The 15,597-nt window shown below is 38.4% G+C and overlaps 1 protein-coding gene across 1 annotated transcript in view; it reads right to left on the bottom strand.

The window, feature by feature from the left end:
• Positions 1–15,597, bottom strand: part of enox2 (ecto-NOX disulfide-thiol exchanger 2) — a 203,121-nt gene that overhangs the window by 79,094 nt on the left and 108,430 nt on the right. Inside the window, exon 3 of the mRNA XM_016573873.1 lies at positions 12,691–12,822. Coding sequence (XP_016429359.1) covers positions 12,691–12,822 — 132 coding nt within the window. The remainder of the gene's footprint in view (positions 1–12,690; positions 12,823–15,597) is intronic.

Raw genomic sequence — 15,597 nt, 5'->3', positions numbered from 1 at the left:
TTTAAATTCAGCAAGGATGCATTAAACTGATCGAAAGTGACTATATTCATCAGAGAATCCTAAAAAAATGTATGCAGCACAACACTGATAATAATCAGAAATGTTTCTTAAGCAGCAAATCAGCATATTAGAATGATTTCTGAAGATCATGTGACACTGAAGACTGGAGTAATGATGCTGAAAATACAGACTTGATCACAGAAATAAATTCTATTTTAAAATATATAAAAATAAAAAACAGTTATTTTAAATTGTACAAATAATTCAATATTTTACTGTATTTTTGATCAAATAAATGCAGCCTTGTAGAGCTCAATAATTCAATATTTTACCTTATTTTTGATCAAATAAATGCAGCCTTGTAGAGCTCAATAATTCAATATTTTACTGTATTTTTGATCAAATAAATGCAGCCTTGTAGAGCATAGGGGACCCTTTCAAAAACATTCAAAAATCATACACACTCCAAATTTCTGAATGGTAGCGTATATATATATTTGAATCATCACTGAAGAAAGATGTTTTATGACATCTATAATCAGGGGCTAATGGGCCATGCTAACCAGACAAAAATATGGAAAGAAAGAGAAGGATGTGAGAAGGAGTAGTGAGAAACAGCATTTATACACTATAAAAGGGTTAGACAAAAGGAAACCGGATCATCATGTTAACAAATGAAGAGAGAAGTGTATAAAAAACCCAACTCCCTCATCTGAACCCAAATCAAAGGAGATATGACGTCAACATGTGGAAAATCTAAACCGCTACTTTTATCTCTGCAAAATCTAAAATTAGAATCAGGTGCGCCAAACCAGATTAGAGCACTATTAGAAAGAAACTCGAGTTGTGTGGAGACATCAAAAAAGCTCACTAGTCCAGGCAGCCATTTCAAAGGCTTTTGTAGTCAATCATTCCACAGTCTGAAATACCATCTACGAATACAGAACATTTCAAACCGCTGGCAATCTATCTAGGACAGGACATCCTCTAGTAAGTCTTGCCTCAGCCTGTGTCAAAATGCCCATCCAAAAGAGACTCTGCCCTACATGAAAAGTCAGGAAGGAAGCAGCCCCCGCTCTCGAAAAAGAGTACAGATCCATGAGTGCAGCAGAAGATCATGTCAAGGTGAAGATCAGGACTGTTGCAGCAATGTGTCCTCTATGGAAGAGACAAAAATAACGCTGCTTGGCCGCACTGCCAGATGCCACATGCAGTGGAAATCTGCCTTCGACCAAAAGTAAGTACAGGAAGCTATAGAGTTCGGGGTTGGATTTCTGAAACACATCAAGGCCAATCTGACATCATACAGCCTTTCCACAAATTCAGTTTCAGAGGTTTGTGGCACCATCTTCCCTGTACACAACGTTAAAAGTAAAGTATGGACAGATCTGAGCGGAACACGCTAAATGTCTACACTTTAGGGGGAGATACACCCATGAATGGCACACTAATAGTAGTCAATGAACAATAAACTGTTTTAATAGAATGTTTTTGACATTAAAAATCTTCAACTCAACTGTTTAACTCTAGGGGAGTTGGAAAATGAGTCTATTTTCAAAAATAGTGGAGTGTTCCTTTAAGTCTGTAGTGTGAGAGCCTTGAATCAGGCCACTAGCCCATCTCTCTTAGCTGTTTAAGAGTAATGTGTGATGCTTCTGTGTTAGGCGGGATGGACGTGGCCCTCTGTTGAGGCCTTTAATGTGCCTCATGGCAGCAGGTGTGGGTCTGCTTGTGCTCTGGCACTGAGGTAATAGGCGCTGGACTGATGAATTATGGAACCTGCTCTCGGCTGGCACACAGCACATTAAGCAGGCTGAGAAATTACAGGCCTGTTCTCCAGGAGAAGCAGCCTGTTAAAAAATTAGAGCTGGAAAAGATATTTATTCATGGCACCTATAAGACAGATGATCCTCACAAACAAACGGCCTCTCTAGATAAAGAAAACAATACATTTGTTTAGAACCTGACCTAGTTTAATCAAAAGTAGTTTGATCAAATACACACAGTTTCCCACCGCCGGATCCTCAGGATCGTGTAGATTGAGGAAAGGCAGGGGAATATCCTAGGGCAGTAAAGCTTAACAGAGATTATTTACATTTGTTCTCAGAGCAAAGCCCAGGAAGGATTTTCTCAAGCCTGAGGAATAACAGATGTGGAAAGTACACCCATGTTTTCTTGTCTCAGCTCTGTTAACAACTACTCCAGAAGAAAACTAACAACTTTAGAGACTCTGAGCAGTTTCTTAAATGAGAAGATATACCGTACCCTTTAAATAGATAAGCTCGACTAAAGGGGGACTAATCATGGGAAATAAAAGAGTTTGGTGTACTGTGTCAACACACTCTCATTCACAACACTAGTCCTCCTCTGTCCACCCATATCGCTTATTAAAACCAGGCTGCAAACATGTTTCATTCAGAAATCGTCACAACCAAGAACACATTAACATATGACCACCTCTCCCTGCTTTCACATATGAAGAAACGATGTTCTGATTGGCTGTCACACATCTAGTCATGTGATATCAAATTTTCATATCACAATAACTGACCCTTCGCCAGGAGTTTGATTGACAGGCGATCTGACCAATCATAACACAGAATCTGCCATTTTGTCCGACAAACAAACCAGACAGGAGAGTAGATTAACATCGGTGGACTTGAACTTGAAAATGGCGTGTATTGACGTCTTTCCGCGTTGAAACAAGATACCTTCTGATGTTCATTCATGTTTATTTAGTGCTATAACTAGTAAAGACAAAGAGGTTTGTGTGCCACTTGAACTGAGACGCTACAGCGATCTGTCACCACACATTAAAGAGCCACAAAATTGTATTTATTGTTTGAATTTCTTAAAAAGATAAAAATATTTGAAAGCTGAGACTTTGTTTCATACCAGAAGTAACCTGCTCTGTCCTGTCTGTCAGCTCGCTGTCAGTGTCCTCTTTGCTCCACAATGTATTTGTCATTGCGTGAGAACATGATGTGTGGCGAGAGAGCGCCATGGCTTGTCAAACATAGCAACAGTAACTAAGGGGGGCGGGTCTTTGCGAAGGATCAATTGCTGAATCTTTTATCATGGTTGTAACGCGTGACAAACTCATAAACAACAAGGAGCAGGATCTAAGTGCAAAGGTGTACATTTATTAAACAAAACAAAGCATGCAAACAAAGCTATATACATACACGTGGAACTAAGGAACACTGAGCACAAATAGGAAGAATTATAATAAATAATCAGAACATTTTCAACCAATATCTAGACATATTTTCTGAAAAGGCATGTTTTAATCCAGATTCAAATGTAAAAATGCATTAAAAATGTGAAATGTCTAAAAATAATAATCATTATTTAAGTATTTGGTGTTGTTTGATAAAGAAATAGGAGAATAAAAAAATCTGAATGGCTATTTGAAAACTTGTGGGTGTTAGAAACACAAATCTGCATAGCATTTTGTGTACCGGGGTAACCAGGCTGTTTTTGCTTTTCTATAAGCGCCACCTACTGTCAGAGAGTCAATTTGCTTTCTCAGTCCGTTACACAGTGGAATGTTATAAATTTGAACCACTTGACGGAAAAGAAGCTATGGTGCATTACAAAAATCAAAAAAATTCAGATAATAAAATACCTAGAATTATTCACAGCATTTTGAAGTGCCCACAATAACAATGCTGTGCATGTGTATATGAAGAGTTTGGTTCCAAAACGCGATAAACACCATTTTTAAAAAAATTGAGTTTCCGCCAAAATCAGTATTGTATCTTGTCGGTATTGAAAAGTCCATTTTTAATTTTACGCAAAATGCAATATCTGCCGAGTTATACTGTCATGTTTTCTCCCTTTCTTTCCAAACCGCGACAAACGCCAGTCTCCCTTCTCTGCAGACTGCGATATATCCGCTCAACCAATCACAGCGCACCATTCCACGCACTCTAGACAGTAATGCTTTGAATAGCCTACACCCGGCATCCTAGTTTTCCTCATCTATTTTGTACTTTGTGATCAACAAAAAAACTTAGGGCTGCACGATAAATCGCATGTGATTGTCATGTTTTATAATAAATCTTTGGAAATCAAAACCTGGATTTGAATTTTTAATGTTATTATAACCTAAAGATGCTATGTGAAAGTTTGAAACAGAAAATAGTGGTTTTCATCTAGCCACTTTCTTGGTAAAGAAAACTCTAAATGGATTTATAGCGTTTTGGAACCAAACTCTTCATATGTTCTTTTGTGTTCCACAGATGAAAGTAAGTCATACAGGTTTGGAACAACTTGTGTTGTAGTATTTAGTGTTGTGAAATTCTGCCAAATATCTAACAGTGACATCTTCTCAAATTATGCAAGAGAAACAACCAATAAAATTTATGGCAAAACGCAAGAACAGCTTTTCAATTATTTATTGTGGGATAACTTTGAACACTTTAAATATTGATGCTGTATGGAATGAGTGTTGGATATTCCACTAATAATATGCAATACTTCTAAAACCTAGATTCGCTTTGGGCAGCTGCATTAAAATGCAGCCATCAATCAAAAGAGCAAGAGAGTCCAAAAAATCAGCCTGGCATTTAGCAGCGGAGAGCTGCTGGCACTCTCCGCTTTCCTCCGCAAACGCCCCCCTCAGCAGCACCGCTGAAGAATGACACAGTTAGACCCCGTGAGGCATGTTGGCTATTCTCAAATGAGGCATGCAAACCATCTCCCAGCGGAATAAGTCAGCGTGTCTTTGCGGGGAATCTGCAACTGAAGATCTGCAGTTTCACACTGCAATTCACCCCTGACACTGGCAGGAATTCTGGGGGCTGGAAATCACTTTACCCCGCTAAACCAGAGTACAGAGCCTGAGCTGTGCAAAGATCTGCACTGACAGATGAGATTTTGGCCTGTATAACCATCATTTTCCTCATTTCACTGAGATTGGGAAGGGATTTAACAGCCAGACAGCTGTTTCCAAACAACACCAGATGTGAATATAGCAGCTCCACACGTACAAACACAATGCATTCACTATATTTGTACCAGAAGTTCACTAGTATAACAGTGAGATTTGGTAAATAGAGTCAAACAATGCCCAGTGTCAAGAACTGTGTTAAACTGAATGCCTAATAAAATGTTACATTAAAACTCTGGAAAGAGCTGTATTAGTATCAGAAGGAGTGAGAATGAGCTGCAAGACAAAAGCTAAATATGGATAAAGGGTTCCAGGATTGACTGTAAATGCTCTGCTATATCAAGTACTTCTGGTTATCACTACATTAGAGACTGAATTACAGATATCTGCCAAATCTAAATACTCTGAAAGTAAATCATTTCAGATGCCATCTGTTCAGACATTGAAAAATACTCTTCTCATATCAGCAGCAAAGGACATTGATTCCCTCATGACTACTGCAGGCTGCTGGTTATTGACTGATACATTTGAAACAGGAGCTGTAGGTGGCATATCAAAAAAGTTCATAAATTGACAGGTCAAGATCAGTGAGCAATGTCTAAAGCACGGTTTCCAGGCCTAAAATTCATACAGCTGAAGCATGTTGCAAATAACATTTAGTTCACAAGAAGCAAGCAGTTGATTCTCAATATGGGCTTTGCAACACAATATATATAAAAAAAAAAAAAAACTATTATCCACAAGTTTCCTATGCCCCAATGAGGGCTTGCGTCAAAAGTGGGAGCATCTTTCGGTTCGAAGTAAACAAGCGGGACGTGACACTCATTCATTCAACAGTTGACAGTCAGTCATTCAAGATTTAGCAATCCAAACTTACTAATGATGTGGGAACACAACTTCAACTAACTTAAAAAGGGTGAAATAACAGTACCTTTACCCTCCGGCCTCCGCGGTAGATGGTTGGGAGGATGGCCTCGTATCACGTACCGTAGCATTTGTAGATTCAGTAACTTAGCCTGTGATGGTAAGGTGATGAACAATTTGAAAAGTTCAGAGGCGTATCAGTATCTAAACAGTGATAAAGTCGGTCGGGTGTTTTTTAAAAATATTGGAAACGACCTTATGTATCTAAAAGCGGACACTGAGCCGAGCCAGAGCCTACACCTCTCACATCATAAGGCTTGGGTGCTAGCATCAGTGACAGGTGAAGTACAGACAGCGGGATGTTCATGTATTGCAGGGCCAGGACGCTCTTGTAGTCATGCAGTAGCACTTTTGTGGAAGGTCAGTAAAGTAAGGACAATAGGCTGTTTGCACATGATGTCATTGTTGTTTATAAAATATATAAATAGGTACAGGGCTGCCAACTCTCACGCATTCAGCATGAGACAGTCAGAATTCACTCAATGCTAAATGCCACACATAGTCAAGATGTAAATAAGATATTATATGTGCAGTTCAGAAAGCTTCATTGATTATAACGGAACATTGTGAGACTGACAGTGACAGCTTTTTAGTGATTATATGGAAGCGCTATTTGCTCGCTTTCAAGGCTATAATCAATTTGAATCAGAATCAGAATTTGAATAAAAGTCTTGTTTTGGACCAGCGGCCACATACCCTGTAGCAAAGTTTCAGGAGTGACATATATCCCACATCCTTCATATAAATGTGGGATTTACTTTCGAAATAGCTTGTTTGCAATCAGGGTTAGTTGCTTAGCCTATATCCACCACCTCGATGGCAGGCAAGTATTTCAATTTAGTTGAAAAATCGCTCCTCTTCATAACATTAGGATCGCATCCAACATAAGTCGTGATTTTGTGTTTTTACCTTTCTCTTGTAATGATGTCTAAACCAGTACAGTACGGACTTTCCTTCATCTCATCCATTCTGCTTTTCACTTCCTGCCCTCCATCTGAATTTCGCTCGTCATCAGAATCACGTGATTGCAAACAGCCTATTAAGGGCACGGAAATTGTTTATTGTATTGTGATATTATTAATTAACTAATAAATGTACTAAACTGAAATGTTTACTGTGTGTCATTCATGTTCTGCATATGTTGCTTCACAGTAGCCTTCACTTAAAATCTTTAGTCTAAGATTGTTGGATGATAAAATTAGCACACAAAGTACTAGGGATGCACCGAAATGGAAATTCTGGGCCGAAACCGAAAATTCTGGATGCACTTGGATGAAATCCGAAACGGAATATGCTTTGTAATAATTATTTATTATTTTATTAAATAATATAAAGTAATTTTGCAAGACTTTTAATGAAAGTGACAAATAACATTGGACAGAAAATATATTAATATGAAATACCAATATATTATTTTTATTCAGTATTATCAGAGCATAGCGGGGAGCAGATCAGTGAATGAGAGGGGAGCGTCATTTTACCAGCGTTGCCCAGTACAGCTGTACTACACCATGTTACAGCACAGTAGCGCTATTGCAAACAGGAACAAGTTTACTAAATAGAAATTTCCTGCTGGCGCATTGAGCGGACTTTGCTTTTTTAGTGAGCATGAGCGGTACATGAGCGGAACGTCACAGTGACAGCGGCTAGAGGGAGAGTGAAACCTGCGCGCTGAACACTGCTGGCGGTGCAGCACTATATATTTTCAGCCGAAAACCGAAAATGCCATTTTCGGTGGCCGAAAAAATATCATTGGTATACTACTTCCGCCGCCTCATCGGAAATTGTACCCATGTTCTTTTTTACAGTAGTACCCCCCGGAAACAGGTGGATAATCTATTATAATTTGCCATGTGGAGGAAAAATGTAAATGTGGCTTTAAATCACAACCATAAAAGAGGCAGAGCTCAGCTGGAGTCTGTTCCAATTAGCTGTCTTTCCTGATGATATTGATCATAATATGAGCTCTCCATGAATCCCGCGGAGCTGCGCGAGTATAATGTATCACACAGCAGACCCACATTCCCTGCCTAAGGAGAGTGGAAATATAGAGCGGCATAAAAATATGCTGCGGTTAAGGCCTATGGACCCCCCCCCCAAAAAGAGCAATAACACATATCTCTTTGATGCATTCATAGCAGAAGTCTTATTTATACAGATGAATGAAGAGTCAAGAGCCGCTACACTTTACTCAGCCCACAGGTCCCCATGAGGTGAGATCTGCTCAACAGCAGAAGCTGAGAAACCTGCTCTGGAGGGTAGAAAGAGGGGAAACTGCTAAATAATAAACTCAGTGGATGTGGAGGAAAATATTTACAAAGACACAGGAGTCTCTTTTATACTAGGGAAGTGAGCTTAGAAGTGAGGGTGTGCATACTATATTCCTGTGAATGGAGAGTCAACAGAAGTGGGGAGGTTTCAGGTTGTTCTTAAATCTACTGGAGCACAATCTGACGACATCGATAGGATTTACGAAACCCCTTCTTACGGCTCATGAGAACCCAGCCATCTCGGAATACCAACATCCCCAATGCCGCAATCCAAAACCGTACAGCTCAAAATGGTGCTGTCTGCGGCATGAGAGGACTGAAGCTGCGATTCCTCCGCTCGAGAACAGCAGGTCAGAGATTCTGAATAATTAATCACAGTGAAGTGCAAGCCAGACCGAAGCCAAGTAAAAACACACAGTACACTGTAGTTACAAGGGCTGAGTAATATACTGAATATTCACTAGGGGTGTGTGATACTGACAAAAAAAATGATATCTCAATGTTTTTTTGTACTTCAGCTAGTTTAGGTCTGTTGTGGAATCACAAAGCTCTTCATATTCTCTGTGGTTGGTTAGTTCACACATTATAGGACATTATAGGGTTGTTATCAGTCAAATGAAACAAAAGCCATTTTTGCACTGCAAAAGTGGCACAGGAGAGGCATCTAAAGTGGCATTTAGATTTATAACTGTTTTATGCAGATCAGAGTTGGCATAAATGCATTTATTAAAAATAAAATTTTGAATAATGAAATGGAAATTATGTTAAAAAATAAAATGAGATTTTTAAATTTGAAATTAAAACTGCCAGGCGTAATGAGTGAGTCATTGAGTCGTTCACTCAAACTTTTCTTTCTTTTTTTGAAAACATTTGATTCATTCAGAAAGGAAGCAAGCATCTTTATGAATGGGTTATTAATAATTCACTCAAATTATTTATTCAAAAACACTGATTCAAAACAGAGCTTTGACACGCAACAGTTCTGCTCTGGCTTTGTTTGGGGCTACTTTCTTAATGTTTGCAAAGTGAGTTAGATACTCAATAATCGCACATTGTTAAAATAACAGTTATGATTTCATAGAAAATAAATAATGCACACACCTAATACTTTTGCGAAAATAACTGAGACTGAACAATTCATTTACATCATCACAAATGTTCACAGAAAAATGTGTGTGGCATTTGTTTTCTAATAGAATATTTTATGAATTTTTTTTTTAGGTAAATATTGCTCGTTCACTCAAACTTTTCTTTCTTTTTTTGAAAACATTTGATTCATTCAGAAAGGAAGCAAGCATCTTTATGAATGGGTTATTAATAATTCACTCAAATTATTTATTCAAAAACACTGATTCAAAACAGAGCTTTGACACGCAACAGTTCTGCTCTGGCTTTGTTTGGGGCTACTTTCTTAATGTTTGCAAAGTGAGTTAGATACTCAATCATCGCACATTGTTAAAATAACAGTTATGATTTCATAGAAAATAAATAATGCACACACCTAATACTTTTGCGAAAATAACTGAGACTGAGATTTACATCATCACAAATGTTCACAGAAAAATGTGTGTGGCATTTGTTTTCTAATAGAATATTTTATGATTTTTTTTTTTAGGTAAATATTGCTGACTAGAGTCATATTTACTATTTACTGTTGTGTCATGTTTACTATTTAAAAAATATTGAAAAACAGATGTTAACTGGCATAATTTGCAGTTTGGTTGAAATTATATAAAAAAAAAAAGAATTTAGAATTTACTGAAAAAACAAAAAAACTCGATACCTTCAATGAAAGGTATACTTTCTTGCTATAATTGCACCTGTTTGGTTGAAATTATATTTAAAAAAAAAAGAATTTTGAATTTACTGAAAAAAAAAAAAAACTCTATACCTTCAATGAAAGGTATACTTTCATATGCGCTCTGAATTAGAAAAGAAACGCACTTCATCTCTCTGTTGATCATGGCATCAGCTGTGCGTAATGGAGGCGGGATTGATTAGACGGTTGGCTGAATGGACTACTCAGTGTCATATTCATAAACGTATAACTCCACACAACTTGCTGAGGCGGCACAGTACAGGAACAGAATGGAGTTTGTGGCAAGTTTTAGTTTGGGAGATTGTTAGGATGTTGGAGGCAACAGCTGCTCCCTCTGTGTGATTAATGAGGTAAGACTCGAGGCAGACAATACTGCCTCTTCCCTCCGCCTCCAATCAAAACACAGCCTGAGCCAATGCAGACTAAACAGAGCGGGTCATAACAACATTGTGCAAGCCCAGTTCTCCCCGCAGCACGGTGGAAAGGACGGGTCAACAGAAAGCTCAGATCAAAGGCTGTGTACTTTATATTGCCTCCTGCAAAGCAGCCTATGACAATCAAGGAAAGAAATCGGGACAAGGAAAGTTGAGAAATATCTATACGCATGTGGCAGAAGTGACCCGCTGTGACACCCTGATTCAAGGCCTTCATCTGTATTCTTCGAGTCTCTGCCTGGCAGGAAGCAAGAGGAGGCAAAAAGGCTCCCAGAAATCCCGGCGGCGGGACTGATTAGAATAAAAGACCCACAGTACTGGGGGAGCGAGCTCCTGGGAGCCAGGACACATTAACAGCACTAAGAGCCGTTTCATTCCAGCTCATTGCATGGCTCACAGATCAAGGCTCCATAGTCTTTCTGACATAAAATTGCCATCAGTATGTATCTCCTCCGAATGCCAGTCTATAAACCGCTAGGCAAACTCCATAATTTGCTCTCGGGCGGTGATCTCGCAAAATGGGAGCTCGAGACGTTTGTGTGGCGGCCACGTAATGAAATGAAATGAAATTTGATAGGAAAATAGCGTAGGTGGCTAGAGCATCCCCACGGCCCACTTCATTTGAAACATGCGCCTATAGCATGCTACACCCGCGCATATTTATCTGCGACTGCGCTGCTGCAAATGTGACTTTAAATAAGACGAAGGAGGTGATTTACGAAACTCCACAGAGAATCGACTCTAAAACCTGAGAAGAAAAAAGACACATACCCGTATAAACTGCGCCCGGTGTGTTTACTGATAAATGCAGCCCATCATTTTGAATGATATTGGAGAAAGAACTAAAATGAGATGTTTGCTGCCTGTCGGATGACCCTCTAGTGTTTTCATTTCAGCATAATGAAAATCCATCCGTCTTGCAGTTGCATTTCATTCTAATCTCTTTGGAATTAAATCGACGCTCAATGGCATTTTGGATCGCTCACCTTTTGCGCTCGCTAATAAACGATGCAGTGCAAATAAGAAATGAATTCTGAAATGAGCGCTGTGGATGTGTAGGTTTAAGTGACTCATGCGCACCAGCTGAGATGTTCTGCGGCTTCATCCAGCTGGCATAACGCAGCCTCTGCTCCCAGCGTCACAGCCATTCCTTCACATTGTGCTGCCGACTAACCAATGAGATGAAAAAGCCCTGAAACTAATTGGCCACTCTGACGGCACTGTGGGAATGTGTTTGAAGTTTTCACACTGGTACTTTCACACTCTTGCTGACTCAGTCGAGCGCTCTGCTTCTGGCCCACAGGATGCATCAGCCTCAGTCTCTGGCTAATACTGCAGCACAGGGACCAAAAAGTTTTGTTGTCTGTTGCGGAAGTACAGACGTTCCTCTCGTTGATAGCAGAGGAGCGGATCCAGCGAGAGCTTGATGGGGCGACGCGGAATGAAAAAGGTTTTTTTAGGAGTCGTGGTAGTAGAGGCGGCGCAACTATAACGACATGTGAATAATCCCGCCCACTCTAAAGCGGTACTGAACTGCAGTGGAAACGCAAACCGTGCCGAGCCGAACCGTGTCGTGCCGTACTGAGCCGTGCCAAGCAGAGTCGTACCACGCAGTGGAAAAAATGCCATTAGACAGAACCGGATCATAATACAAACAGTCCACAGTTCTATCTTTATAAGATGATTATGGGGTGAGTACATCTGAAATCTGACAGCAAAATAACAGAGTGTGTGAAACAAAGTGTTAGCTGACACAAATAATGACACTGCAGTTTCCATGACAGCACAGGCCAGTGTTGTTAACAAACACTAAAAATATTAAAAACTATTTTGTTAACTGACAAAGAAATGAGATCAAATATAAATATAAGGGAAAAAAATACACTTGGAATGAAAATGAGAAATGTTGAGTTGGCAACTAAACGAAATAGGTTTAACAAAAACTGTAAATAAAAAAATAAAGCTAAGTAGAAATATTAATTAAAGCCAATAATACTAATAATAATAATGACAAATGCACTTGAAAAAATTCCTAAAATTAAAATAAAATAAAAGGTAATTCAAAATACTACAATAGTATAAAAATAATACTAAAATATAATATATACATTAGCAGAAAATGACTGGGATAATGTTCCAAATTTCCATCCATCTAAAACTAACAAGAACAGACTTTTCCACAGATATATATCAGTAAAAGAGTGGAAGTCTACCAGGAAAAAAAAGTATGCCACTAGCAAATGTTTTCACGATATCCAAAATCAGTAGTTAGAAGTGCTAGGCTACACTTCTATATATATATATATATACAGAAATGCCATTGTAAAGTATGGTGAGTTGATAGCTTACCTGACATGATAGGTTGTCCAGTCATGCTCATGGGGGCCATCCCGAGGTTGTTCATGGCAGTCGCCCAAGCATTAGGGTCCGACATGGGCATGGCTAAAGAGTTGGAGTCCATGGCAATATTTCTGAGCCCCTCTGAAAGAGAGAGAAAAACATAATCTGTGTTTGTATTTAAAAGTGTTTGCCTCTGTCTGGAATTTGTGCGACCTGAGATCTCAGTGATGAATTTGTTACTCAATAATTCCATTTAGTCCACATTTGTGTAACCAAATTTTTTTAAGGGTCTAAGAAGTTGCTGATGTATACTACTGTTCAAAAGTTTGGGGACAGTGAAATATTCTGACGTCTTTGGAAGAAGTCTCCTATGTTCGCCAAGGCTGAGCTAAAAACATTTTTATAATTTAAAAGAACATTTGAATATATTTTAAATTGTAATTTATTGCTGTGATGTGCAGCTGTATTTTCAGCATCATTACTCCAGTCTTCAGTGTCACATGATCTTCAGAAATCATTCTATTATGCTGATTTGCTGCTCAAGAAACATTTCTGATTATTATCAATGTTGAAAACAGTTGTGCTGCTTCATATTTTTGTGGAAACTGTGATACATTTTTTTTCAGGATTCTTTGATGAATAGAACGTTCAATGCCAGCATTTATTTGAATGAGAAATCTTTTGTAACAATGTATAAGTCTTTACTGTCACTTTTAATTAACTTGTTCTCGCTGAATAAAAGTATTCATTTCTTACTGACCACAAAAAGCACATTCATGGTTACATTTACTGAGGTGTCACCGCTGGGCTTATAGTGTGTGTGTGTGTGTGTGAGAGAACATATGCTTCCTGCGCGGAGGAGATCATTTCCACTGACTACTGAGAAAATGTCACTGTGTTTCGTGGTTGGTCAGGGAATTATTATACAGAGTTAATAAAAAACAGCAGTGATAATTCGTTTTCAGGTTCTCCAGATGGATATCAAAGGTGGTTTTGGTCAAAACATCTCAAATTTATTTGGAAGAGAAAACAAAAAATGACCTTCCCGACATCGTGACTTCATGCTTCGTTTCCTTATTTGAAGATAAATGACCCTTCAAGGGTTTACGGGATCTTTTAACATTTAAATAGCATCACGTCATGTCTGAATTAGCATGATTATACGTCAACAACTCTGATTCTGCTCTCAGCTGTTCACGTACTCGCACTCTGAAATGATTAGTCTCTATGGCAACACTCATAGTGCCAACATGGATCCATGTGCGGCTTTTGTTGTTGATAATTAATTTCTATTTATTCACCTCTATACTTCTTTGCAAAACACTGAAAAACAAAGTGAACCAGGTAACACTGGCTATAATAAAGTGACTTTTCAAACAGAAAAATGAAGCAGGAACCAGAATGATGTACTTTTAAATGTCGAAGGCCTGCCATTTCATTGCTTAAAATGGACAAAGACATGGGTCGATTTTAACATTCGGAAACTCAATCACTCTGACATGACATCAGAGTGAATTCAAAGTCATATTTCACCAATACCATCCTGGTTTTGGATTCAGCAGATAGCAGAAATCACGCTCTGATGCTTCAGGAAGTGTGTGTGGTTGATCTTCTGCAGCTTCTCAGAGGACATTGTCCACGGCTCATCTCTCAGATGTCTTCCTCTCAGTCATCCAAAACAGACTGCAGAGGTCCAGGGTTTCAAGTGAAAGCAGTTGTTTAATCATCTGTATCAGCGGCAGTGGTGTGAGCGGATTGGAGCGACAGGCAATTTCCCTCCCCGCCAAAAGCAGTCTGTAATCACGCCGTTCCAAATCCTCGCCGGATTTTCCATTTTCCGCTCCTCAATCACTTCACACTTATTGGTTAAAAAAACTTTACCCCAAAGCTAAATACCGTTCAAAAGTTTGGAGTCTTTTTTATGTTTTTGAAAGAACTTTCTTATATGCGACCCAAAGCTGCATTTATTTGATCAAAAATACATTAAAAACAAAAACATTTTGAAATATTTCATTTTAAAATTTGGTACTCAATTTTTTTTTTTTTTTAATTATTAGTAATGCTTAAAACAGCTGCACAGATTTTTTTTCAGAATTCTTTGATGAATAATAAAAGAACAACATTTACTTGAAATAAAAATCTTTTGTAACATTTTAAGTGTCTAGACTCTAGACTGTCACTTTTGACCAATTGAATGCATCCATGCTGAGTAAGTATTAATACAAATAAATAAATTAATTAATTTAAAAAATCCTACTGACCCCAAACTTTTGATTTATATATATTTATATGAGTCAGTTTGGTAACACTTTATTTCGATAGTCCACTTTAGACATTCTATTAACAGTAAGTAACTTTGCAACTACATGTCAACTAGCAGTTAGTAGAGTATTAGTAGACTGTCTGCTTAATATCTTCTAACACTTTATTTGTCAACTTATTCTACTAACCCTAAACCTACCCTAACAGTCTACTCTGAGAGTTAGTAGACATGTAGATGCAGATTAATGAGAATTAGTTGACATGTAGTTGACATGTAGTTACAAAGTTACTTATAGTTAATAGAATGTCTAAAGTGGACTATCGAAATAAAGTGTAACCGTCAGTTTTAATCATCACAATTCCATCTCTCTTTCATTCTGACGGCTAACAGTCCATTAACACGTTTTAATACATGGTGAAATTACGCTGACATGGAATTGTATTCTGGCCCATTAACATGCATATAATGCTGGTGATGGTGCGGCAACAGAGTGAGAGAACACTGTGAGACTTTCAGAAACACTGCTTTTGCTCAAGGCAAAAACAAACAAAAAAATCCCGCAACTGTTCTCTCGGCTCCATTTCCAGTCCGCAGCGCTCACACACTCAGATCAGTCTAGAGGAACATTACAAAAGCCTTATCCAGTGTAAACA

This window comes from Sinocyclocheilus rhinocerous, unplaced genomic scaffold (assembly GCF_001515625.1).
Source record: "Sinocyclocheilus rhinocerous isolate Xijiao unplaced genomic scaffold, SAMN03320098_v1.1 scaffold892, whole genome shotgun sequence".
Taxonomy (NCBI): Eukaryota; Metazoa; Chordata; class Actinopteri; order Cypriniformes; family Cyprinidae; genus Sinocyclocheilus; species Sinocyclocheilus rhinocerous.
The sequence above is the reverse complement of the archived record's forward strand: the minus strand, read 5'-3'. Positions and strand labels throughout refer to the sequence as shown.